Source organism: Procambarus clarkii, chromosome 27 (genome assembly GCF_040958095.1).
Source record: "Procambarus clarkii isolate CNS0578487 chromosome 27, FALCON_Pclarkii_2.0, whole genome shotgun sequence".
NCBI lineage: Eukaryota > Metazoa > Arthropoda > Malacostraca > Decapoda > Cambaridae > Procambarus > Procambarus clarkii.
The window spans coordinates 15,279,336-15,306,949 of record NC_091176.1 but is presented as its reverse complement, the minus strand read 5'-3'; the positions used below and the strand labels follow the sequence as shown (position 1 = coordinate 15,306,949).

Below are 27,614 nucleotides of genomic sequence, written 5' to 3'. Positions count from 1 at the left end.
AAGTTCAAGCTTGCAAGATGGTCAAAGCTTACATACACTTGCAAGATGGTCAAAGATTACATACACTTGCAAGATGGTCAAAGATTACATACACTTGCAAGATGGTCAAAGATTACATACACTTGCAAGATGGTCAAAGATTACATACACTTGCAAGATGGTCAAAGCTTACATACACTTGCAAGATGGCCAAAGCTTACATACACTTGCAAGATGGCCAAAGCTTACATACACTTGCAAGATGGCCAAAGCTTACATACACTTGCAAGATGGCCAAAGCTTACATACACTTGCAAGATGGCCAAAGCTTACATACATTTGCAAGATGGCCAAAGCTTACATACACTTGAAAATAGCCAAAGCTTACATACACTTGCAAGATGGCCAAAACTTGCATACACTTGCAAGATGGCCAAAACTTGCATACACTTGCAAGATGGGTCAGAGTGGGTTAATGTTTATACACTTACACTTACAGGCGGGCCAAAGTCGTGCAAGTTGCAGCGAGAGGAGTGCAAGTATAGTAGAAATAGTAGAAGAAGTAGAAGATGAAAGTAAAGTCAGAACTGTACTTTCTCTCTGTACTTTCTTACCAGACACTTATCCATGACGTAAGGTTGCAAATTTTATTTCACAACATCATATTTCAAGGAAGGCATTTTTTAACTAATTTCTTTATCGAATGGTAAAGTAGAAATCTCTGCTGCCTTTACTTGTTGTCTCAGACAATTCACCCTTGTTAGTCTGAGGTATGTAGGCAGGTTTGTTTGTTGTCCAGGCATATGTAGTATGGTCTGACATATATGGCCAATTTTGCCTGTAATCCTAACATATGTAGTCAGCTTAGCTACAATCCTTTCCTAAATAGTTCAGTTCGGATAGATCACTGTATCTTGTTATGTTACCAATATCACGTTTCAACTAAATGTTTTTTGGATCGCTAATTATCCTAATTATAATTTTATATTTTATCTTGCTTTCCTAGCAAAACTATATTTCTTCTTAACACAGTGATTATAGCAAGTATTATTCTGAGAAAACCAGTTTCTGAGATAAACCATAAAACCAATCCCAGCAATGCGGGGATTTGAACCAGCGTCCTGGGGAGTAACACATGCACGCCTTAACCTACTAGGCCGTGATAGGACAAAAGCTATTCAGCCAGGGACTCTACCGAGTCCCCTAAGGGGGTGGCAGGAGGGTCCAACTGGGAGCACAATCAGGTTTTACGAACAGCTCGCCTGTACTCTGGTGTGGATAATGGAGTTTTACACCAAATGCTCACTTCAGAACACAAAGGAATCACAATAATGTGATGTTTATAAATTGTTTTTCTCCATTGTAAATATTTTTGTGTTCGTTTAATTTTGATTTCAGTGGTTAGTTAGGTAGTCATCTTACTAAACCCGTATCTAAGGGTATCGTCGGTGGGAAGCTGAGCCGAGTTAATCTTACGTCAATTTTTTAATACTGGAAATTAGCTCACGTTCCACCCAACAGAGAGCAGACTAAAAAGATGTGCAGGTCTCTCTCTCTCTCTCTCTCTCTCTCTCTCTCTCTCTCTCTCTCTCTCTCTCTCTCTCTCTCTCTCTCTCTCTCTCTCTCAGGGTCTCCTGATACGATTCTATTGTCCAAAAAAACGAAAACAAAACCGCCTGTCACAAAACATTTGGAAACTTTGATTGCGAGCGATTGTCGGACTTGCGGGAACTGTCCTGAATACATTGTGTGATGTTTTCACAAATATGTGAGTTGTAAGTTTGTTTTACTTGAACATATTCCACCTGCATCACGGTGGACAACCACCGCTTCTACCACACTGCAGCACTGGGGACTACCACCATATTCCACCTGCATCACGGTGGACAACCACGCTTCTACCACACTGCAGCACTGGGGACTACCACCATATTCCACCTGCATCACGGTGGACAACCACCGCTTCTACCACACTGCCAGCACTGGGGACTACCACCATATTCCACCTGCATCACGGTGGACAACCACCGCTTCTACCACACTGCAGCACTGGGGACTACCACCATATTCCACCTGCATCACGGTGGACAACCACCGCTTCTACCACACTGCAGCACTGGGGACTACCACCATATTCCACCTGCATCAGGGAGGATCACCCCACTTTAACTGCTTCTGCTGCCTCTGCTGCTGCTCTGCCCTCCAAGCATGCATAGATTAGCATCTGCTCGCTATTAATGGCCAACGAGTCTTTACTGGCCAGGCATATTTTTCACCAGACTCATTTTTCTTTCCTCACAAGCTGAGAGAAGAGTTATGATGCTCCGTTTTAATGTATTGCCCCGTACGTTATCTAAACACACACACACACACACACACACACACACAGTTTGTGTATTTGCACGAACATTTGCACAAATGCAATTGCATTTCCTGTTTGTTCGGGAACTATTTGCTTGAATTGAATGTGGCAAAGGCTGTAGGCCCGGACGGAATCTCACCGTGGATTCTAAAAACAAAAAAGAGCAGAAGCTCTGTGTCAGCCACTCTCAATGCTGTATAACAAATCACTGGTAACAGGAGAACTGCCAAAAATTTGGAAGACAGCTAATGTAGTCCCGATATACAAGAAGGGTGATAGACAGGAGGCACTGAATTACAGGCCAGTATCCCTACCTTCCATGCCATGCAAGATAATAGAAAAGATTGTGCGAAAAAAAAACTAGTAGAACATCTGGAGCAAAAGACATCGAAGACTTGTAACACATCACCAGCATGGATTCAGGGCTGGCAAGTCTTGCCTCACAGGATTAATTGAATTCTATGACAAGCGACAAAAATCAGGCAAAAAGAGAAGGGTTGACAGACTGCATATTTTTAGATTGCCAAAAAGTCTTTTGACACGGTATCCCAAATGAGACTAGTGCACAAGCTGGAGATACAGGCAGGAATAAAAGGGAAGGTACACATGGATAAGGGAGTACCGAACCAACAGGAGACAGCGAGTCTCCTGTTGGTTCGTACCTGTAAGGGAACATTTATAACCTTGAATACCACATATGTAAGACCAATCCTGGAGTATGCGGCTTCAGTATGGAATCCACACCTTGTCAAGCATAAGACGAAGCTGGAGAAGGTTCAAAGGTGTGCCACTAGACGATGAAGCCTTCAGGCACCTGGTCAATGAAGCCTTCAGGCACCTGGTCAATGAAGCCTTCAAGACGGTGGGTATACACACACCATCGACAAGCGGCAGAACATGACTCCACAGAACAAGATCTGCTACAATAGAGCCGGAGTGGCTCCAGAGGTGTGCTACACGTCTCATCCCTGGAACAACAGTCCTCGAGAGCATGGAGAGGCTGCTGAGGACACTTCGACGCTGAAGAAGAGACAGAGGTGATCCAACCTGTCAACGGCACCTCGCATGTTGACGTCTAAATCCCCCAATGGACAATAGTATGATGTACAATGAATCAAAGCGGCTCATATACGTTTTCTGTACGTGAGTTCATCGGTTTGGTTAGGTTAGGTTCAGGTGTTTTACTACGCTATTTTATGTCCGTTGTGACAACTCGAGAGGGACGGGGCTGCATGATCATCACATACCAGATATTTAAACTTTTTTGGCAAAATGTTTCAACGACGCAATGTTTAGCATCTTCAGAGGCACGATGAGAGGGCATGGGTTAGAACTACTGTATCAGGCGAGACCTTAATGATATATTAGTCTCTCTCTCCTCTCTCTCTCTCTCTCTCTCTCTCTCTCTCTCTCTCTCTCTCTCCTCTCACCATCTGTGATGTTTGGTCGAGAATAAGTTTGTCCTTAACGTCAGTAGCTCCTGCACTATTAATGGTAACAGTCAGAAAGCATCAACCTGGAGGTTATAGTAATAATATTTTAGCTGGAGGAAAGCTGACTAATGCCTCAAACTCCGTCTTTTTAACCCTTAAACACAAATGACGTCATCCATGTGGCTAATATAGGAAAATCATAGGTAATAGGGCAATTACAAAATAATCATCACAATTAAAATATAATCAGAATTAATCGGATTTTCTTATGAGTTGCAATGCCTATCCTCTAATTACCAATATTAATAGGAGGGTAATATATTAAAAGCTAACTAATTGTTCCACTATTATTGTATTTTTCAAATTAACGTAATATCAGTAATATATTTTGTGGGCTTTTTGAGTTATATTGTGTTCACATCTCGTGACTTGGTATAAAAATTTAGGAGCCGTGTACTCTGGAGAAAATAAAGAATGTGGTAATATTGGTAAAGAATTTGTTGAGGAGAATATGGGGATATCCAGATATCAAGAATATGGGAATACACGAGGATAGAGAATAGGGGATAGATCAGAGATATAGCAAAAGACTCCACAAAAAAGTCACCTGCTGACAGTTGTGCCATAGTGAAGAAAAGAAGCTTTTACCTGTGCTTATTAAGATGCATTATATTATATATTTTATACAGGTGGGCAACAAGCCTCTTATTGTCTTCTCCGTTACCTTGCATGGGGTATAAGATGAGGCTAAGGGCCTGTAGTTTGCTGACTTCTATCTCTCTTCCTTCATGTATTCTGACACACACTGTCTTCCTATTTTCTACCTGTTCTCCTGTCTCCAATGATTCATTATACTCCATAGAAAGTGAATGAGTTTTTGCTTCTTCCTTTTACACATTTGAGATGGATCTAACAGCCTTAGTCTCATCCCGTTCCAATTAATGTTTTCTTACCTCATCTCATCTATTATTCCTCAAGAAAGAGGAATAATGGTTGAGTTGAGAGAGAGACATAACAGGGTGAGAGAGAAGGGTTGCAAGGGGGTGTACGGAAGTGTGTATTTACTATTTGTGCACGGTGGATCGAGTTGTTGTACCTATCGGACCCCGCCTTTCTAGCCGTCGACTGTCTAATGTACTGACTTCCGATCTATTTTTCCTGTATTATATTTAGTACATATATTTCTCTTTCTCTCTCTCTCTCTCTCTCACACACACACACACACACACACACACACACACACACACACACACACACACACACACACACACACACACACACACACACACACACACAAGTTCATCCTTGTAAACAAGGATGAACTATTCAACACTGGTGGGACGCGAACAAGGGGACACAGGTGGAAGCTGAGTACCCAAATGAGCCACAGAGACGTTAGAAAGAACTTTTTCAGTGTCAGAGTAGTTAGTAAATGGAATGCATTAGGAAGTGATGTGGTGGAGGCTGACTCCATACACAGTTTTAAATGTAGATATGATAGAGCCCAATAGGCTCAGGAATCTGTACTCCAGTTGATTGACGGTTGAGAGGCGGGACCAAAGAGCCAGAGCTCAACCCCCGCAAGCACAATTAGGTGAGTACAATTAGGTGAGTACACACACACACACACAAATCCAGTTGAGAGGCGGGACCAAAGAGCCAGAACTCAACCCCCGCAAACACAACTAGGTGAGTACACACACCAGCACCACTACCAACACATCCATAAGATGCAGATGATACCTGTTTACTACAAGGTGAACAGAAACACGGCCCATTTGTTTCTGCCTCAGCCAGCAACCGAACACGACACCCCGGATTACGGTCCCATAGCGCTGTCTACTCGGCCGCGAGGGCCTGTGTAATCTTGTCTGTGTATGTTTGTGTGTCTGTGTGCGAATGTACATATGTTTTAAGTGTGTATATGTGTGGACGTGTTTGTGTGTGCTCAGTAAGTTGCCTAGTTGTACTCAGCTTAAAGTGTAATGTAATGTACTCAGCTTGAAGCGTTTACATAATCGAGTAATAGTTTTCTAAGCCCACCTTTCCACTTCGGAATTATTTAGCATGTATGATAATATGCATACGTATTCGTGTCTCTGTTATAACACACGAATTTATATTTGAAAAAGAAAAAGAGAAAATACACCAAAAAAATGTGTTTAAAAATGACCAACAAAAATCTGGAACGTTAGCGTGCTTCAGGTGAGTATAATGAACAGTGTCTGTCGGCGATATAATGCTCCAGGCGGGGCTCTCCAATTGTTACTGGTGCAAGCAATGGCTAATGAATGGTTGCATCATACCACATAATTTTGTTAATACCTCCGTCATTCGTGTTGGGAACTTTTTTCTAAGAAGGTATAATATTAATTTACATTATTTTTATCTCATGTTATTTATTGTTAAGGAAAACAATATATGTATATATATATATATATATATATATATATATATATATATATATATATATATATATATATATACATATATATATATATATATATATATATATATATATATATATATATATATATATATATATATATATATATATATATATATATATATATATATATATGATCTTGGGTGGTCAGCCGTCTCTGGGGCACCCGGCATTCTTCCCATAGATCATGCCAAAAGATTGGTCTATGTGGAAATAAATTAACATGATTATTCCATCCGTGCATACTACCGCTTCTGTTTGTCTTGAGAGGAATCCTCTCCTCCTCTACCCTGACTAACACTAACATGAGAGATGTAAACAAAAGTAATTGAGACTGTCTTGATGCAAGTTACTCTCAAGATTATTGCAGGCTATTACATCGGTTGGGATCTGAGCATTATATCAAGTTTTCTGATAAGCAGGCACTTCAACTTATCCAGGTCAGCTAGAGTGGCCTTCTCCCAGTTTAGGTGTGTTGTAGGGGAGTGTGTGGGGGGGGGGCGGGGTGTGTGTACGCTAGCAGCAGCTGTAGCAGCAGCAGCAGCAGCAGTAGCTGTAGCAGCAGCTGTAGCAGTAGCTGTAGCAGCAGCAGCAGTAGCAGGTGAGTACTGACGGTTGTCTTGGCAGGAAGGTCACGTTTTTACTGTTGTTGGTGTTCATTGGTGGTTGGTCAGTAGGCTGTTGTTGAGACCTTTACAACCCTTCAGAGGTTGAGAGGCCTTGACCCCAGCACCACCATGTCCGTCTACCACACTAGGTTCCTGCACTACACTGGGTCCCTGAACCCCGCCAGGTCCTTGTACCTCTGTAGTTATCTGTAACCCATCAGGGACCTGTACGCCCACCCCACCAGGTACCCGTACCCCCCCCCCCCCCCGCCTGGCTCTCTCTCTCTCTCTCTCTCTCTCTCTCTCTCTCTCTCTCTCTCTCTCTCTCTCTCTCTCTCTCTCTCTCTCTCTCTCTCTCTCTCTCTCTCTCTCACTCTCTTGCTCTCACACATAATTCCTGTGTTAGCGTTCAATAATCTCACGTGCCTCTTGAGGGCAATTAGCGAGGGTTAACGAGCCGGATGATTAACGTTGATAATCATAACCTCGGTATAAACAACCAATTCCTTAAGACTGCATTTGGCATGCATGGGGGGGGGGATTGAAGGGACTTGTGGATATTAACCTGCTTGTTCACTGATCACCTGCTGGCCATGTATGATCTGTTTTGAAACGTTGAATTCGTTGATTCACTAACGACCTGTTTCTTCACTGACGATCTGTTGCTGCATTTGTGATGTTTTGGTCCAGTGTACATCAGACTTGCCAATTATCCCCCCCCCCCCCCCCGTCAACCCTCAATCCCTTCCCCCCCCCCTCCCCCCCGAAAAAAAAATATGGAGAACGTTCAAAACGCTAAAACTGTTTCAAGGTCATTAACTAATGATGCCAGATCTGACTTTAACTTTGCCGGTTCGCAGAGTATATATATTTTTTTATTTGAGGTAATCTGAGTTTTTAGTGCACAATACATTCAAATGAATACACCTTTGGGGTCGGCCAGCGGATGGACGAGTATATATTACATAACATATATTTTCAAGTGTATATAATTATTTTCACATAATATTAACGCTTATTTGAGAACCAAATAATACCAGTTTTGAGTCCGCAGTGCGTTAAAATTGCAGAATGGGTCCTTGGGGGTGACCGCCGCCTTTACGAGCCTATACTGAGGCAAGGTTGTAGTTTCGAACCTTTGTCAAGTGTTTCAATCCATCCAGTTCTGATGGTCTGGCACGTTTAGAGATACTTAGATTCACAATCTTTTATCCATCTTTCTTCAGTCATCTCCTGACGGTGATGTTGCCTGGTGATATATCTAGTGACGGTGATGTTGCCTGGTGATATATCTAGTGACGGTGATGTTGCCTGGTGATATATCTAGTGAAGGTGATGTTGCCTGGTGATATATCTAGTGACGGTGATGTTGTCTGGTGATATATCTAGTGACGGTGATGTTGCCTGGTGATATATCTAGTGACGGTGATGTTGTCTGGTGATATATCTAGTGACGGTGATGTTGTCTGGTGATATATCTAGTGACGGTGATGTTGTCTGGTGATATATCTAGTGACGGTGATGTTGTCTGGTGATATATCTAGTGACGGTGAGGCCTTAACTTGTAGAAGAGGGGAGGAAATTATCAGGAAAAAGCGCCACGCCGTTACGACTATATAGCACTGGGAAGGGATCAGGTTAAGGATTTGGGACGGGACGGGAGAGAAGGAATGATGCCCAACCACTTGGACAGTCGGGGATTAAACGCCGACCTGCTTGAAGGTCTCATTGCTCCCTCAGCATCCAGCACATCATCTCGTTCGTTTCCACAGATTCCAGCGTGGGAGGAAATCCGCGGGAACATGATTACGCTTCCTTGATTGGTTAATATTTTTACAGCTGTGGTAATTTCAGCCACTGTCCTTCGAATGTCTGCCTGGTTTTCTGTTTTTCTAGGACTTTGTAGTGCGGCTTTTGAATCAATGTAGATCCTTTGTTTCCTTCTATGCATTTTAATGCCATAACAATGGCAGTTAGCTCTGCGTTGAAGAGGCATAGTCTTCAATGCCTGCTTTTTCCTCATTCGTTTTTTGAAAAACATCATTCATATTTACAGCCTTTTTGCTGCTCCAGACCTGCCGTTAGTATGACGTCTATACCCGCAAAGTAACGTAAGTTTAAAGGGATGATTAATGTAATTCTTCTTATTTGATAACCTGTTCACTTGAGACAGTTTAGTTCAGGTTGCGTCTGAGGGCAGTGACGAGATGAACACCCCAGCGGGGTTTCTTCCTAATAGGGAGGTGTTGAACATGCTGCTATGTTGGTATTGTTCAGCATCCCATCGTCCTGACAGCACGTCGCATTTTGACGTATACTTACTTTACCTATGGCCAAAAACTGTCGTACGTGGAAATGGTCGCGGCTCGTGAATTTGACGTAATATCCCGTCTTCTGTTCGTGGGTCGACTGGTAGGGTAGGATAAGGCACTTTAGTACGACTGTTTCTTGGCGTTGGAAACGCTCGCGAGAACGGGCTGCACTCACAGCAAGTGCCACACTGCCCAAAACTGTCACTATGGCGATATATTCACTCTCAAGATGAGTGACGCTGCCCAATGAATTCGACGTCCCAGAACGAATTTAAAAAAAATGATGTATTCATATATGTGTGTTTGGTGTTCCGTACTCGTTACTGTGACATTTTCACTTCAAGATACTTGCATATATCTATCTTTGTCATTAAGATGATAATGAATCGCAATATATATGCAATCATAGAAAATGTCTTCCCCGGGTGCCGTGCGAGAGAGCTGAGCATCTCGTACACCAGTGGTGCCAAACTTGCGAGTGATCTCTGAGACGCCGGAATAACGAGGCCACTTTCATAACAAGGTGGACGGCGTGACACCCGGATGGAGGAGAGCCTGGCCGGCTGCCTCGTCCGGATAGTCGAGACGAGAATATTTCCCCCAAGGTAATGTTTGCCCTCAGGGCCTGAGACATATTGCTCACGATGTGTAGTCCACCACACACAGCCCCGCACTGTGGACCCTGCGTGTGGTACTGCTAATCCTCTTCCTCCTCCAACCAATCCTCACCCTTGTCCTCCTCCTCCTAATCCTTTGTCCTCTTTCTCCAGGAGATCCTCACATCCCTCCCGCTTGTTGATAAGACTCCACTCGTAACATATTTCTCACAGAAAATAATAACGTTTAAGAAAGCTTGGGATGGAGCTGAGGACGGTGGGAAGTTGAGCCGCCGAGAGCTCACGATGGGAGGAAAGGGAGGACAATCAAGCTCTCTACGAGGGGTGGAACCTGGAGATAAGCAAGAGTGCCAAATGGGACTCTGGAAGAGACGTAGGTGTGCCAGGACCTGTCCGGACCTCTTTCTTTTCCCACCCTTCCGAATCTCACCTTTTCTTGCCACGCCTCCGGACCTCTGTCCATTACTTCTCATCCATCTGGACACGTCTCCCCATCTCCTCGCCCTTTGGGTTATCTCTCTAACACACTCGTGCGTGGCCCTCACCCTCGTATTTCTCTTAATCCCTCCACGCTTTTGTCAGTCCCTCCGAACTTCGCTAAAACCCCTCTCTAGGACCCCTCTAACCCTCTGCTTCACTATCGCCACCACCTCCGGATCTCTACCCCTTTCTGACTTCTCTTTCTGCCTTCTCCTTAAATGTTGCGATAGAAAGTTTAATGCTACGGCATTAATCATCTCAAGACTTAAACGTCCTGACCACGACCGGGAATTTGGGTAGCCTTTGTTGCAATTAGAGTACCAGTAGTTGCAATTTGTATTGTGTCATCGTGAGACTGTAGGAGAGGCAGACAAGGAGTGAGAGAGAGAGAGAGAGAGAGAGAGAGAGAGAGAGAGAGAGAGAGAGAGAGAGAGAGAGAGAGAGAGAGAGAGAGAGAGAGAGAGAGAGGAGAGGAAAACTGGGAGAGGAAGAGGGAAACTGGAGGAGGGAGAGGCAGACAAAGAGAGAGAGAGACGGGTAGAGGCAACAGAGTGGGTGGGAGGGGAGAGAGAGTGGAAAAGGGAGGGAAGGGAGGGAGAAGGGGGAGGAGACAGAGAGAGAAAGAGAGAGAGCCCAGAGCTCGACCTCAGAGCCTCGCATGTGATTGGGTCTGAGGTCGAGTCGAAGCCAGGGAGGATTGTCTGGCCAGCAGTCCTTAAATGTTCTCGCCTGTTCACCCAGCAGTAATTGGGCACCTGGTTGTTAACAAATTAGTGAGTCATGTTCTAAGGCCAACCAGTGGCTACGGATTACCATGAGCTATAGGGAGAGAGGGAAAGGTCTTATCCTGCTAATAGGAGTCAGAATTAAGTCGTCTGTTCCTGTACCCACCTGTGTAAAAAAAAAGGTGGGAGGGGAAGAAGGGGAAGGGAACTATTAGGGGAAAAGCGCCAAGCCATTGCGACTATACAGCACTGGGAAGGGGGGTCAGGATAAGAATTTGGGTTTGGACGGGGGGAAGGAATGGCGCCCAACCACTTGGACGGTCTGGGATTGAACGCCGCCCTGCATGAAGCGAGACCGTCGTTGTACCGTCCAGTCCAAGTGGTTTGGCGCCATTCCTTCCCCCCCCCCCCCCCGTCCCTCTGAACATGAGAAGAGAGAGAGAGAGAGAGAGAGACAGAGACAGAGACAGAGAGAGAGAGAGAGCGACACTCGGGTCCTTCTAATTATGAAAAATACTAGAAATTATCTTCATTTCCTGTATCTCCCCATTCTTTAGTGTACGAGATAAATGGACCTGCAGCCTCACCTGAAAATGCACACACAACGTAACGGTCCCTATTGTTACAACTTGTTACAACTTGTATACATCTTGTTACTAGGCTTTTATGTCGTATTAGACGTTGTCGCAACGTGTTAGATAGTTGTTACAAGTTGTTAGCTGTTACAACCTGTTCGAACGTTGAAGCAACGTCGTAGTTTTGTCGTGTGTTTGGTTGGTCCCACCGCCATCTGTGGTGGGTGGACGGGGTAGGACAGGAACCAACAGGAGACCTGAACCAACATGAGACATGGACCAACATGAGACATGAACCAACATGAGACATGGACCAACATGAGACATGGACCAACATGGGACATGAACCAACATGAGACCTGAACCAACATGAGACATGAACCAACATGAGACATGAACCAACATGAGACATGGACCAACATGGGACATGAACCAACATGAGACCTGAACCAACATGAGACATGAACCAACATGAGACATGAACCAACATGAGACATGAACCAACATGAGACATGAACCAACATGAGACATGAACCAACATGAAACATGAACCAACATGAAACATGAACCAACATGAGACATAAACCAACATAAGACATGAACCAACATGAGACATAAACCAGCATGAAACATGAGCCAACATAAGACATGAACGAACATGAGACATAAACCAACATAGAGCGGAAGAAACAAAAATCATGCTTTCCCTAATCTGTTAATGACACAAGATTTACATAATTTGCTCACGTGTTCCCGTTTGCTAAATATGAGGAAAAAAACAGAATGTTTGGTTAATGGATTGGACTGCAGGGTCAGAGTTTTTATTGCCTGTAACAACAGCCCGTTTGATCCCGACCGCGTCCAGATATGGGCAGTTTAAAAAAGCGTTATCCAGAAACCCATATGGCTCATGTTCCAGATTTCCATTTGGTATTTCCAGTGTGCTATTTCGGGTGGATAGTTCTAATGTATTGAAACTCATGAGTACTGAGGCGTTAGTAAGAAGAGGAATGGTCAATATATGTGTATTTACACACACACACACACACACACACACACACACACACACACACACACACACACACACACACACATATATATATATATACACATATATATATATTGTTACGAACCCGACAACATCGTCGGAGTAGGGAGTAGTGACGTCAGCGCCATCTCGGAGTCGGCTTTATAAACCCCCACGGGTTCGGACGTAATGTGGACAATGCCATCTGGTGGTGGCTGTCTAATACCTGCAAATGGCTCAAGATTCCTGCCTTTGTCAGCCAGAAGGGTCGTTGTGAGTGACCTCTGGTGAGGTGACGCATCAAGACTAACGCCACCTAGTGTGTGCTACAGAGCACAATGTCAACTCCTCAGTGGGTTAGTGGTATTTCCTAGTGTCACCCGTACCGGCAAGGTCATTGATGACGTTTTTGTGTCCACAGAGGGTGACGTCTGAGGGCAGCGGTAATAGAGACAGCAGTTCATCTTGGGCAGGCCACGATTTCTCGACATCGTCCTGGAAAACCGACCACGTAAGCCGCCGCCGTTCTGAAGCAGTGTGGTAGCTGCTAGTTACATAGTGTTGAAAGAGATCGACGTGCCTAAGGGACTGGCTTAAGGGAGAGACTGACGACAGGGTAGTCTGACGTCAGGCAGTCTGTCGACTGCCTGTTGAGTAGTGGTGCTAGCTGGTCGCTAGAGACTGCTGCCAGGGGATCGCTACCCCTGTATTGTGACCCCGCTCAGCGTGTGGCTGAGGTCCTCTGCCAGCGAGTAGCTGGAGAGTGGTCGTGGGGGGTACAGGCACCTCGTGACACTGTCATTGGGCTGACCCACGTACAGGTGAACTCCCCGGTGTTCTTCCCAGTAAGGTTGGATACGCTACTGGGCAGTGGAGAAATACTGGGGATTGATGAACTCTGCACGTGAACACGTTTAATATCCTGAGTGAAAGGATATCCTTGTATATAGGTGTAGAAATAGCCTATCTGTTTCTTATATATATTTAACGGTGATGGTGTACACACACACACACTCTCTCTCTCTCTCTCTCTCTCTCTCTCTATATATATATATATATATATATATATATATATATATATATATATATATATATATATATATAATATATATATTGTGTATGTGTTAGATCAATGATTCTAGCACGAATCTCCTCTATTTTCCTTACATTTTTTTTCACTTGAGAAGTTAGTTTAGCTCATTTATTATGCACCCCATACCCATCTTGTGGGCGGTAGTGGAAAGGGTTACAGAGGCACATAATGGGCTCAGGGACTGAACCCCACAATTCATTTAGCTAAGCAAGTTACAATCTTGATGAGCTAGTTACAAAATTCAGTATAAGTCGTCACATCATAAATGGGTTTCGAGATCGACCACAAGTACAGTTTCTAAGTTAAGCAACTGACATATGTGGAGAGCTAGTGTCACAATTGATATGTTTGTCCAGCACACCGCCCCCCATCCAGTGGACAGCGGTGGATAGGTTACAATCACTCTGTTACTACCTACAGTTTGCAAACTGGGGATATTTGGCTAAATTTCTGGTAGCAGATCATTTTGAATGAAGTATTTACACATTGCTGGAACATTAGTTACAGAATTGTCTCTGAATTCACGTATCTTTTCGCACTCCATCACATAGTGACGGAGGGTGTGCGAATAATTTTGTTGACACAGTTTACATTTGGTCAGGTCTACATCAGCAGATAATGAGCATTCCCAGAGATACTTGTTATCGACCTTGAGAAGGAAGTTGTAAAAATTAACTCTCCAAAGTCCATATTCAAAGTTTTATTTAGCCTGACACTAAGAGTTGCGGGTTGTTAACTCGTTCGTTAACTTGTTAACATTGTTAAAGGCAGATTTGGAATAATTACAAATTGATTGATGATTGATGAAGATGAATCATGAAGGGCATGAATAGCCCGTAAATATCAAATTGTCTTGCTGCATGATAGGTACTCGAGGAAGGGGTGAAGGTGATGAGGTGAATGGGCTGAGGGAACGATGGTGAGGTTATTGGGATGAGGTGAAGAAGAATAAGACCTATAAGTTACGTGCTTCATCACCTAATAATTCAATTAGGCACCTTAAATTACGCAATTACACTAAAAAAAATATAGCCCTTATTTACACAAAATATAGCACTTATATAGCACAAAATATAAACACCATCCCCCCCCCCTCTCGACCTGACCTAGAGCCCCCCCCCTCCCACCCCACCTATAGTGTTCCTGGCACTTTTAACCATTACCAAACCATTAATTACCAAACAAACGCTAACAGGCAGGTGATTACCCAGGGCTTATAAGGCCTCTCAGCCGTCTTTACTAACAGGCTGCAGTAATGCACTAAGCATAACGCAATTAAGACGAACGGCGCGAGAAAAAGAGAGACGTAGAGAGGAGGGAGGGAGGGAGGGGAAAGAAAAGGAGGGAGGGGCGGAAGGTGTGAGGGAAGATTGGAGGGAGTAACTAGGCAAGAACGTTGTTTTTGGTTCCTTTAATGACGTAATGATGTGTATGTTTATCGTTAAGTTTTTATTCATGATACATCCTTAATCTGTAAGTCAGTCGCTCTATCTATCCAAGGTTAAGGGCTAGCCTCACACAAATTTGTATGTGGAAAGAGCTGTAGTAAGGGACTGACATAGGCTAGTAAGGATAAGCCTAAGTTAAGTGTTTGAAGAAATATTTGCAATTATAGACCCCCCCCCCCCTCCTCATGCGATTTTCATAGTCAAGTGTGAAATATATTGTGTACTTCCCTTAGAGGTTTTTATAGTAATAATATATTTTCTGAAAGACCCATACCGTTGTTTCAGCAATTATTATCTATATAAATAAAATGTAAATGTTCGTTTGTTCAAAATCACTAATCTCCGAAAGTTCTTCACCGATTGCTTTGAAATTTTCACACAATGTTCCATTCGCATCCGAGCAGGTTTTTATATACATACTATATCGATGTCACGTCTGTGATAGGGAAAAATGCTTTAAAAAAAATGTGTTTTTTTTTCATGTGCTTTTCATGTGAAGGGAATTCTTCGAAACCTCTTTACCGATTGCTTTGAAATTTTAACACAACGTTGCATTCAAATAGGTGCATGTTTTTATATACTTACTATATACATGGCTTAACTATGACAGGAAAAAAATGTTTTTTTTTTAAAACAGCGCCATCTGTTGGAAGTGCAACACACACTGAAATCTCAAAGTTTTTCACCGATTGCTTAGAAATTTGGACACAACGTTCAATTCAAATACACACTTGTTTTTATATACCTACTATATAAATGCCATACCTGTGACAGACAAAAATATATTTTTTTAAAGCAGTGACATATATTGCATGTAATAGCAACACACGGTATACTAAATATGTTATGATTCCATTTCAATGTTTCCGATTGCATTGACAAATTGAATGTTCAGATATCGATTTATTTTCATTTAAATGTAATTATTTTGTGTGACATTGCACTGGAATTGAGCTGTATTGTTTACCATATCATTCATTTCGTGAGTATACGTATAGATGCCACACCTGTGACAGGCAAAAACATGCTTTTTTTTTAAACAGTGCCATCTGTTGCACGTTAGAGCAACTCATGCTATACTAAATATGTTACGATTCCATTTCAATGTTTCCGATTTCATTCATAAATTGAATTTTCATAGATTTCTATATATTTTTATTTAATTATTTTGTGTGACTTTGCATTGGAATTAAGCTGTGCTGTTTACCATACCATTCATTTCGTGAGTATAGTTTATTTTTTATTTTTTTCATTGTTTTCCATTTCGTTTTTTAACTTTTTTTAATATTTCAGTGATGGGAACATCAGATCATTTTATGTTTCTAATTTTCTGATGGGAACATCAAATCATTTGGGAATGCTTCGGACGAGGGAGTGGGATATGGTGGGGAGGACGAGGGGACGAGTGAGTTGCGGATGGTTGGGACGAAGGGCTAGGGGAATGGAGAATGGTGGGGAGGTGAGGACAATAGGACAGGGGGGAAGGGATGGTGGGAAGGACGAGGGAACAAGGGAGGAGGGAATGGTAGAGAGGACAAGGGAGTGGGAGATGGTGGGGAGGACGATGGGACGGGGGAATGCGGAATGATTGGGATGGAGAACCGGGGAGGGGAGAATGGTTGTGCACAACGCATGTGCGTTGCTGAGCCACAGCAACGCGTGGCCGGGTACAGCTAGTTATTAATAGATGTTCTTATTGAAGCGGGAGAGGGGGAATTATAAGTGGGGTAGGACGAGGGAAGGGATGAGGTGGATATTTTATATCCACCTCATATATTCAAATGCGATATATATATATATATATATATATATATATATATATATATATATATATATATATATATATATATATATATATATATATATAAACAGGAAAACTCTTCCTCTTCAAGGATTCGAACCTTAGACAGCCTGGCGCTCCAAACGCCAATACACCATGACTGGCTGACAAAAGTCATTGGTAGTCAGAGTCTACCAATGTGCGTGTGATTGTGCGCCCTTAAGCTCATATTTTCGCGTGCGTGATGTCTACGTCTCTGTTCGTGTCACTTGGAAAACCAAATTCGTGTTAGCGTCCGGCATCTGTTAGCCTCGAAGGGAACAGTTGTGTAATAAGATCAAATAATTGGAACAAATTTTGCTTCAGGAAAGTTCTGGGTAAATATTAGTTTGAAAATTGGGTTGTTTATTTATGGAACAAATTACCCGGTAACATAATTGATGCGAGACTCGTAGGTTGTTTCAAGCGAAGGTTAGACATATATACATGAATGACTTTGGGTAGATACAAACAGGTACGTCCTCCCATAGGCCTTCTGTAACTACCTATATTGTTAACATATTATTTGCATTTAATAAATAGTCGTAAATTGGTTATATAACTGAATGCAATAAAGGTTCTGAGGGGATTAGAATCAGACTCTCCCATGTGGTAAAGCTAATTGGTATTTAGGGTTGAGGTGAAGGCTTATCAACCCCACGACAGTTATAAACTCGGCCGCTCTAGTTTATACTGTCCCACCAACAGGTATATATATATATCTCTTACCCCTGAACAGAGTATAACAGTGAATATACACCGATTAGGGAGGGTTGGAGGGGGGTCTTTCTTCACCAGTCGGTGCATATATCCGTGTCCATTTGGGATTGTGTCACCCTGAGACCTTTTTTATCAAAGCATCGCCTTCCGTGTCTGACCTTCCGTGTCTGACCTTAATTGTCTGACCTTCCGTGTCTGACCTTCCGTGTCTGACCTTAATTGTCTGACCTTCCGTGTCTGACCTTCCGTGTCTGACCTTCCGTGTCGAAGGGAAGGTCTGACCTTTCGTGTCTGACCTTTGTCGCAGACGCCAAGTGTCTCTCCTTAATTAATACCTGAATCATAGATGAAGTTGTAATTGGATCGTTTTATGTACTTTTTCTATAATATATCCCATCGCTCTTTTGCTGTATTCTGTAACATGGGAGGACTATTTGTGAAATTAGAAATTCCATTGATGAGGAAATTACCAAAAAGAATCGTTAATTGGTTCGCATAGATACATCCTAGCCAATAGGAACCGTGAGTCTCAAGTCGGGAGTGGATAATTCAACTCCCATTCGTTCCTTTCTGTCGAGAAGCGCATTGATTGGTTCATATCTCTGACTCCCAGCCAATAGCCACGTGCATCATGAGAGATCCAGGCGGTGTGTGTATATGTGTATGTATATATATATATATATCTATATATATATATATATATATATATATATATATATATATATATATATATATATATATAGATATATATATATATATATATATATATATATATATATATATATATATATAGATGTTTGTCACTTGTAAAAAGCATTATGTATCATGTATGATTGCCCCTTAGTATACATAAGGGGCATACATATACATGATACATAGTATACATATACCTTCGCTGTCTCGGAGGGAGCGAAGAGCCTCCGTCGCATAAAGGTATAATAAGACAAGGATAATGAACAGGTACCTCAAGGTGACACAGGTGTGTCAGGGAGACACAGGTGTGACATGGAGACACAGGTGTGACATGGAGACACAGGTGTGACATGGAGACACAGGTGTGACATGGAGACACAGGTGTGACATGGAGACACAGGTGTGACATGGAGACACAGGTGTGACATGGAGACACAGGTGTGACATGGAGACACAGGTGTGACATGGAGACACAGGTGTGACATGGAGACACAGGTGTGACATGGAGACACAGGTGTGACAAGAAGACACGTGTAAAACTGGAAGATTCAAATATAATAGATAAACAAAAATGTCATAAGAAGACACAGGTGCAACAGAACGACGCAAGTGCATTAGGAACACACAGACGCAACAGGGACACACAGACGCAACAGGAACACACAGACGCAACAGGAACACACAGACGCAACAGGGACACACAGACGCAACAGGAACACACAGACGCAACAGGAACACACAGACGCAACAGGAACACACAGACGCAACAGGAACACACAGACGCAACAGGGACACACAGACGCAACAGGAACACACAGACGCAACAGGAACACACAGACGCAACAGGGACACACAGACGCAACAGGGACACACAGACGCAACAGGAACACACAGACGCAACAGGAACACACAGACGCAACAGGGACACACAGACGCAACAGGAACACACAGACGCAACAGGGACACACAGACGCAACAGGAACACACAGACGCAACAGGGACACACAGACGCAACAGGAACACACAGACGCAACAGGAACACACAGACGCAACAGGGACACACAGACGCAACAGGAACACACAGACGCAACAGGGACACACAGACGCAACAGGAACACACAGACGCAACAGGGACACACAGACGCAACAGGGACACACAGACGCAACAGGAACACACAGACGCAACAGGAACACACAGACGCAACAGGGACACACAGACGCAACAGGAACACACAGACGCAACAGGGACACACAGACGCAACAGGAACACACAGACGCAACAGGGACACACAGACGCAACAGGAACACACAGACGCAACAGGAACACACAGACGCAACAGGGACACACAGACGCAACAGGAACACACAGACGCAACAGGGACACACAGACGCAACAGGAACACACAGACGCAACAGGGACACACAGACGCAACAGGGACACACAGACGCAACAGGGACACACAGACGCAACAGGGACACACAGACGCAACAGGGACACACAGACGCAACAGGGACACACAGACGCAACAGGAACACACAGACGCAACAGGGACACACAGACGCAACAGGGACACACAGACGCAACAGGAACACACAGACGCAACAGGGACACACAGACGCAACAGGGACACACAGACGCAACAGGGACACACAGACGCAACAGGAACACACAGACGCAACAGGAACACACAGACGCAACAGGGACACACAGACGCAACAGGAACACACAGACGCAACAGGGACACACAGACGCAACAGGGACACACAGACGCAACAGGGACACACAGACGCAACAGGAACACACATACGCAACAGGGACACACAGACGCAACAGGGACACACAGACGCAACAGGAACACACAGACGCAACAGGGACACACAGACGCAACAGGGACACACAGACGCAACAGGGACACACAGACGCAACAGGAACACACAGACGCAACAGGAACACACAGACGCAACAGGGACACACAGACGCAACAGGAACATACAGACGCAACAGGGACACACAGACGCAACAGGGACACACAGACGCAACAGGGACACACAGACGCAACAGGAACACACAGACGCAACAGGGACACACAGACGCAACAGGAACACACAGACGCAACAGGAACACACAGACGCAACAGGGACACACAGACGCAACAGGGACACACAGACGCAACAGGAACACACAGACGCAACAGGGACACACAGACGCAACAGGAACACACAGACGCAACAGGGACACACAGACGCAACAGGAACACACAGACGCAACTAGAAAACAATATCACCACCCTCTCAGCCTGGCGAGTCAAAGCTCTGCTTCGCAGTGGAACATTTTTTATTTTTGTTTTCACCTTAGAGGAAGTATTCAGCAGCGCTCAATTATCCCCTCAGTTTCGTTCCTTTGGCAGCAATGTATACAGAGTCTGTCATCGATCTCAACGCCCCAGCACGTTGGAAATGTTTCAAAAGACTTGGACGGAAAAATATAAAAAGATATGCGATAGACTTACTTGAAGATAACATTCAATGTAGGTTACTCTGCTCTGCACACTGAAGCCTGTAACTCACATGGTGGTGCTCTGGATGCTCTGGATTGGGGGGTAGGAAGGAAGGAAACTATCAGGAGAATGCATCAAGCCATTACGACTATATAGCACTGGGAAAGGGGTCAGGATAAGGATTTGGGATGGGACGGGGAGGAAGGAATGATGCCCAACTACTTGTGCGGACGGGGATTGAACGCCAACCTGCATGGCGCGATACCGTCGCTTTTCCGTCCAGCCCAAGTGGTTGGGCCTGGATTGGGGAAATATTTTTCTAGTTTGGTTTTCAGGGGATTGAGCTTCAGGGTCTTGGGTCGTGGCATTTACCCTTCAGTTGCCTGGTAAACAGGTTCCATAGTCTGCACTTGAAGCTGTGTGGGGAATCTGTTTTCCTCTGCTTCACTCATTATTTCATTCCATTTGTTAATTATTCTAGCACAGAAAAGACTTAAAAGACTCTCTGTGGCATAGTCGGTATTTAGTTTCCATCTGTGTCCCATTTGTTCGAGTACCGTACATGTTGAATAGTCTCTCCTTATCTACGTTGTTCATTCCCAAGGGGATTATGTATGTGGTGATCATGTATCGCCTGTTTCTTCTCTCTTAAAACTTGAGGAAACTCCCACGGTATGAGGACTCTCTCGTAAACACATGTCCTGCCTTAAATTAAACGAGGTTTTTCAAAGTGAATCCTAATTTAGGTTGTAATTACATTTCAAATAAATTCCCCACAATCGATGCTTATCAAATTAGGAGGAATCTTAAGATTGGAGATTTGCCTCCCAATTATAGAATTGGACATTGCTGACATCCCTCAGTGCTGACCAATGCTGACGACGCTTCCACTCGCCAAATTGTGATAGAATGGTCTACCATCACCTCTTTAAGGATAGGGAGAAAGTATTAAGTTCATATAATTTCTATTCTTGCTTATCAAATTATCTCATATATTTACATTTAAAATTACTACAATTCAATTATTACACGTCCTAACACGTACCGATTATCAACCAATCTTGCAGTTTAATTGATTTTACTGACGTCGTTTAGCTTATTGATATCTTTATTTACAGCTTATTGATATCTTCATTTTCAGCTTATTGATATCTTAATTTTCAGCTCACTGATTTCCGTGTCCCATCATTATCCTAGACATCGTTCTGAGTATTGTATCTTTTTTCTACTTTTCACTTCTTCTTATAAATTTCTTATTACCCGCTATAAACACTGTCTTATAGGATAATATGGCCTAGTTTTCTCTAGTGAAGACTGATATGAAGTATTACCATGAATCTTGTATTGCATCTAAGTGTAACGGGGGGTGGGGGAAATTGCTCTATCTTGTCCATTATTCCACCCCCCAGTTAACTAACGAGGCCGGGGGAAACAGCTCTCTCTAGTCCGTTATCCCGTCCCCAGTTAGCTAACTATTCTAGAGCACCTCCAGAGTTCCTAAGGCAAACTCTCTCTTTAAACACCTTGTAACCTAGGTATTTGACTACCTAGGTGCTAAGACTACATGGCGCCGTAACTTGGTCAGTTACCCGAAACTCTAGAGAGAACTCTAGAATACAGAATCATTGCCACAAACGTATAAGAGAAAACGAAAGGAAAGAAATGAATAGTGAAGTAATTAGTGAGGGTTTGGGGTGAGAGAGGAGAGAGGTGGGAGGAGCGAGGAGGGTCTTTAGTTGAAAGTGAGAGTTTAGAGAGGGGTGGAGGGAGAGGTGTAGATAGGTAGAAGGAGAAGAGTAGATAGTAGAAGTAGAAAGTAGATAGTAGAAGACGAAATGCTGCCACCATCCATTCATGATCATTACATACAAGACAAGGAATGGAACTTGTCTATATCACAATATTCACCAAAGATGTTATCAAGAGATCATTATTAGTATGGTCCCATCTTTATCATGTACTCATTCTAAACCATGAAACCAGTAACCACAGAGGCTTTCTCACCTCAACTCAAAATCTCTAGGGAACAAAATAAAGTCCATTTAAATAATAAATTCAACAATTATAGTTTTCATGATAAGTATCATAACTTAAGCAATCCAATTAAAATGTTAAAGATTAATATTCAAAGTGAGTCATCCTCCAAGAATCTGAGAACACTACAACTGACTGCCCCTGATCATCACACAACACTTGTAAAACACGACCAAGTCACCTAAATGTTCACTCACTGAAGACTGAGTCTAAGTTGAATAGAGAGGGGGGGGGGGGAGTCTGCAATTTTCAGGCAGCGTCACCCCACGTCTGGTGACGGCCTATCTCGACGGCTGGCCTCTGCTCTGCTCCGCTGGCTGGTCTCCTATTGCTTAATGCTCTCGAATTGATAGTTCTCCGAGTATATATTGGGGGAACCTAGTAGCTAACTCCGCCCACAAGTAGATAGCCTCCGGCTCTCTACCAGGCCACTCCTTAAACGTCGGCATGTTTGAAGGCTACCAGGCTCCAATTATAAGATTAGTAGACGTAAGGTGAAATTCACATGATCTGACCTCAGGTCACTTGGGGTCATTAACTTTTAGAGGTGTGACTTTCCGGTGGACAAACTGGCGCCTTCTCTAATCCCTGTCTATGACTCATGTACTCTATGTATGTATTAAACTAAACCAAACACTTTTACAGTGTTACATAAGAAGACGAAAAAGGGCACCGTAGTATTGGAAAGGAGTTTGAAGATACAAATTTCCTCCTTAGGAAATGGATGCAAGATGAGGGGACGTAGGTAAGAGGGGAGGAGACAGAAAGGAGAGGAGGAAAGGGAAGTGGGAAAGCGGGCAAGGAGAAGTAGAAAAATGAGTAAGGGAAGGATGCAGAGGACATAAGGGTTAAAGGAGTAGAGGGAAGCCGCAGGAACAAAGGGAAGTGAGGGTGTGGGAGAGGGAAGCGGTATGGTGTAGAGGGAAAGGGGAAATATGGGAAGGGAGAGGGGGCAAGAGACAGGGGGGAGGGGACAAAAGGTCGGTGTCAGGAGGGGGGGGGAATATAGGGTGTTTGTGTGCCTGGAAATACGAAGGAAGTTCATTAGCCAAAGATCACCATTTTTTATCATATAAATGAACTTTTTGGGGCTAACGAAAATTGATTTGCTTCTCTCTCTCTCTCTCTCTCTCTCTCTCTCTCTCTCTCTCTCTCTCTCTCTCTCTCTCTCTCTCTCTCTCTCTCTCTCTCTCTCTCTCTCTTTCTCTTACACACTAAATATATATATATATATATATATATATATATATATATATATATATATATATATATATATATATATATATATATATATATATATGCGAACAAGCCTGAATGGTCCCCAGGACTATATGCGACTGAAAACTCACACCCCAGAAGTGACTCGAACCCATCCTTATGTCCGGTCGTGATGGTCAAGCGGATTAAAGCGTCCTGTAGATACCAGTTGCGTTGCTCCTGGCAGTATGGGTTCAAGTCACTTCTGGGGTGTGAGTTTTCAGTCTATATATATATATATATATATATATATATATATATATATATATATATATATATATATATATATATATATATATATATATATATATATATCACTAAGACCTCTTTGTCCCGTCCAGGATCACCCCTAAACGTACACAGTACCGTGACCACCGCACCAATGATAGACGATCATTGGTGCGGTGGTCACGGTACTGTGTACGTTTAGGGGTGATCCTGGACGGCATGGGTTCGAACCCTGGCCGGATCAAAGAGTTCTTAGTGATATATGGCTTGCGCGTTCATGCAGCTTTCTCACACACACACACACACACACACACACACACACACACACACACACTAATTGGAGATTAGAGCCCTCAAAGAAAATGGTATCGAGGCTGAGAATCAGAAAACCACCCAGGGAGAAGGTGGTAATAGTTTTCTGGATGAGAATGCCACAATAAAAGCAACATTTGCGGAAATACTAAAAAAAAATAACTCTGAAGTAATGACTGCAGTGATGGAGGTGGCCATGAAAGCAGCCACCTCGCAGGAGGCGGCACGCTCCACTAGCCAACTGCTGGAAAGGAACAGATCAGTGGTTGCTGTGGGTATTAAGGAGCAGGAAGGATCTAATAGGACAGAGTGGAGTGACAAGGACAAAGCAGCAGTGAATGAAGTACTAAAGGCACTAGACATGGAAGGGGCTGAGCATAGCATTGAGAAGGTTTTCAGGCTAGGCCGGTACAACAAAGACCGAGACCGAATGATAAAGATAGTGTTTGCAAACGAGAACACAAAGGAGAAGATCCTATCAAGGAAGAGCTCCCTGAAAAACGTGGGAAAATTAAAAAATGTATTCCTCCAGAGAGACATGACAAGGGAGGAGAGAGCCGTGGCGGCAGAAGCAAGGAAGAGGCGCAGGGCGAGAGGGGAAAACCAGGAAGTCACAGCTCCCAACCCAACACCCCCAGAGGCGAGGGGGGAACCCACAACCAGCTACCCAGTAACACCAGAAGGGAGGACAACCCCGCCTCCCTCCACTGCATAGAAAACCCCCCTACCCCAAACCCTCCCTGCCCCCACTCAAATGTTCAGCAAAATCTCCCTCCCCCCACACCCAATCCCCACCCTTCTACCCCTCCCCTCCTCCCGAGTCCTCCCTCCCCCCCTTTCCTTCCCGTCCTCCCTCCCCTTTCATCCCATACCCTCCCTGTCCCTCCCCCTTCACTGGATCCCCCGCCCCTCATCCCAGTATCCTCTGAGACCCTGTTATCCACCTCACAGGTCCTCACACCCATGGAACAGCCTCCCCCACCAGCAGAACACTCACCAAGGAGGCGATTTGAGAAGGGACAGAAGAAAGTGAGCCTCAAAGCGATGTACACAAACATAGATGGAATTACAAATAAAGCAAATGAGCTTGGAGAACTGGTACTAGAGGAAAACCCAGACATAATAGCCCTCACAGAAACAAAGATCACGAATACGATAACAAATGCAGTGTTCCCACAGGACTATTATGTTATGAGGAAAGAGAGGGAAGGAAGAGGTGGGGGTGGTGTAGCTCTGCTGGTAAGACAAGGCTGGGATTTTGAGGAGATGGATATTCAGGGCTGCGAAGGTTTCAGTGACTACATAGCAGGTACTGTAACAAATGGAGGGAAAAAAATTATAGTCGCAGTCATATATAATCCACCACCAAATGACAGAAGACCTAGACAGGAATATGATAGAAACAACATGGCCACCATTAACATAATAGAAAGAGCAGCTTCTGTTGCTAGCAGGAATGGATCTGGACTACTAATTATGGGAGACTTCAACCATGGGAAGATAGATTGGAAGAACAGAGACCCGCATGGAGGACCAGAAACATGGAGAGCTAAGCTGCTGGACGTGGCAACAAGAAACTTTCTAAGCCAGCACACCAAAGAACCAACAAGAATGAGAGGAGAAGATGAACCAGCAATGCTTGATTTGATATTTACCCTAAATGAATGGGATATAAGGGAAGTTAAGATGGAAGCGCCCTTGGGAATGAGTGACCAAAGTGTATTGAACTTTGAGTACCTGGTAGAGCTAGGACTTATCTCCCCCCAAAAAGAACTAGGAATCAAAAGGCTGGCATACCGAAAGGGGAATTATGAACAGATGAGAAGTTTCCTAAGTGAAATACCTTGGGACACAGACCTCAGAGACAAGTCTGTACAAGGTATGATGGACTATGTTACCCAAAAGTGTCAGGAGGCAGTAAACAGGTTCATCCCGGCCCAAAGGGAAAAATCCGAGAAGCAACAGAAGAATCCATGGTATAATAGGGCATGTATGGAAGCGAAGAAACTGAACAAAAAGGCGTGGAGGAACTTCCGGAATAACAGAACACCAGAAAGCAGAGAGAGATACCAGAGAACCAGGAATGAGTACGTCAGGGTGAGAAGAGAAGCAGAGAAAAATTTTGAAAATGATATAGCAAACAAAGCCAAGACCGAACCAAAGCTACTCCACAGCCACATCAGAAGGAAAACAACAGTGAAAGAACAGGTATTGAAACTTAGAACAGGCGAGGACAGGTATACAGAGAATGACAGAGAGGTGTGTGAGGAACTCAACAAGAGGTTCCAGGAGGTCTTCACAATAGAACAGGGTGAGGTCACTGTGCTAGGAGAAAGGGAGGTAAACCAGGCGGCCTTGGAGGAGTTCGAAATTACGAGAGAGGAGGTCAAGAGACACCTGCTGGATCTGGATGTTAGAAAGGCTGTTGGTCCAGATGGGATCTCACCATGGGTACTGAAAGAGTGTGCAGAGGCACTTTGCTTGCCACTCTCCATAGTGTATAGTAAGTCACTAGAGACGGGAGACCTACCAGAAATATGGAAGACGGCGAATGTGGTCCCAATATACAAAAAGGGCGACAGACAAGAGGCACTGAACTACAGGCCAGTGTCCTTGACTTGTATACCATGCAAGGTGATGGAGAAGATCGTGAGAAAAAACCTGGTAACACATCTGGAGAGAAGGGACTTCGTGACAAATCGCCAACATGGATTCAGGGAGGGTAAATCTTGCCTTACAGGCTTGATAGAATTCTACGATCAGGTGACACAGATTAAGCAAGAAAGAGAGGGCTGGGCGGACTGCATTTTCTTGGATTGTCGGAAAGCCTTTGACACAGTACCGCATAAGAGGCTGGTACATAAGCTGGAGAGACAGGCAGGTGTAGCTGGTAAGGTGCTCCAGTGGATAAGGGAGTATCTAAGCAATAGGAAGCAGAGAGTTACGGT

The 27,614-nt window shown here is 43.9% G+C and overlaps 2 protein-coding genes across 3 annotated transcripts in view; both read left to right on the top strand.

Moving 5' to 3' along the window:
* LOC123762694 (5-hydroxytryptamine receptor 2A) overlaps positions 1 to 27,614 on the top strand; it is a 513,254-nt gene that overhangs the window by 389,692 nt on the left and 95,948 nt on the right. Inside the window, exon 1 of one of the 2 annotated variants that reach the window (XM_069332381.1) lies at positions 13,023 to 13,075. The exons of the other annotated variant lie outside the window; for it this stretch is intronic. The gene's annotated coding sequence lies outside the window, so the exon portion shown is untranslated. Of the gene's footprint in view, positions 1 to 13,022; positions 13,076 to 27,614 lie in introns of those variants that run through there. 2 annotated transcript variants of the gene reach the window in all.
* LOC123762791 (uncharacterized) overlaps positions 3,239 to 27,614 on the top strand; it is a 37,967-nt gene continuing 13,591 nt past the window's right edge. The window contains exon 1 of the mRNA XM_069332097.1: positions 3,239 to 3,378. Coding sequence (XP_069188198.1) covers positions 3,239 to 3,378 — 140 coding nt within the window. The remainder of the gene's footprint in view (positions 3,379 to 27,614) is intronic.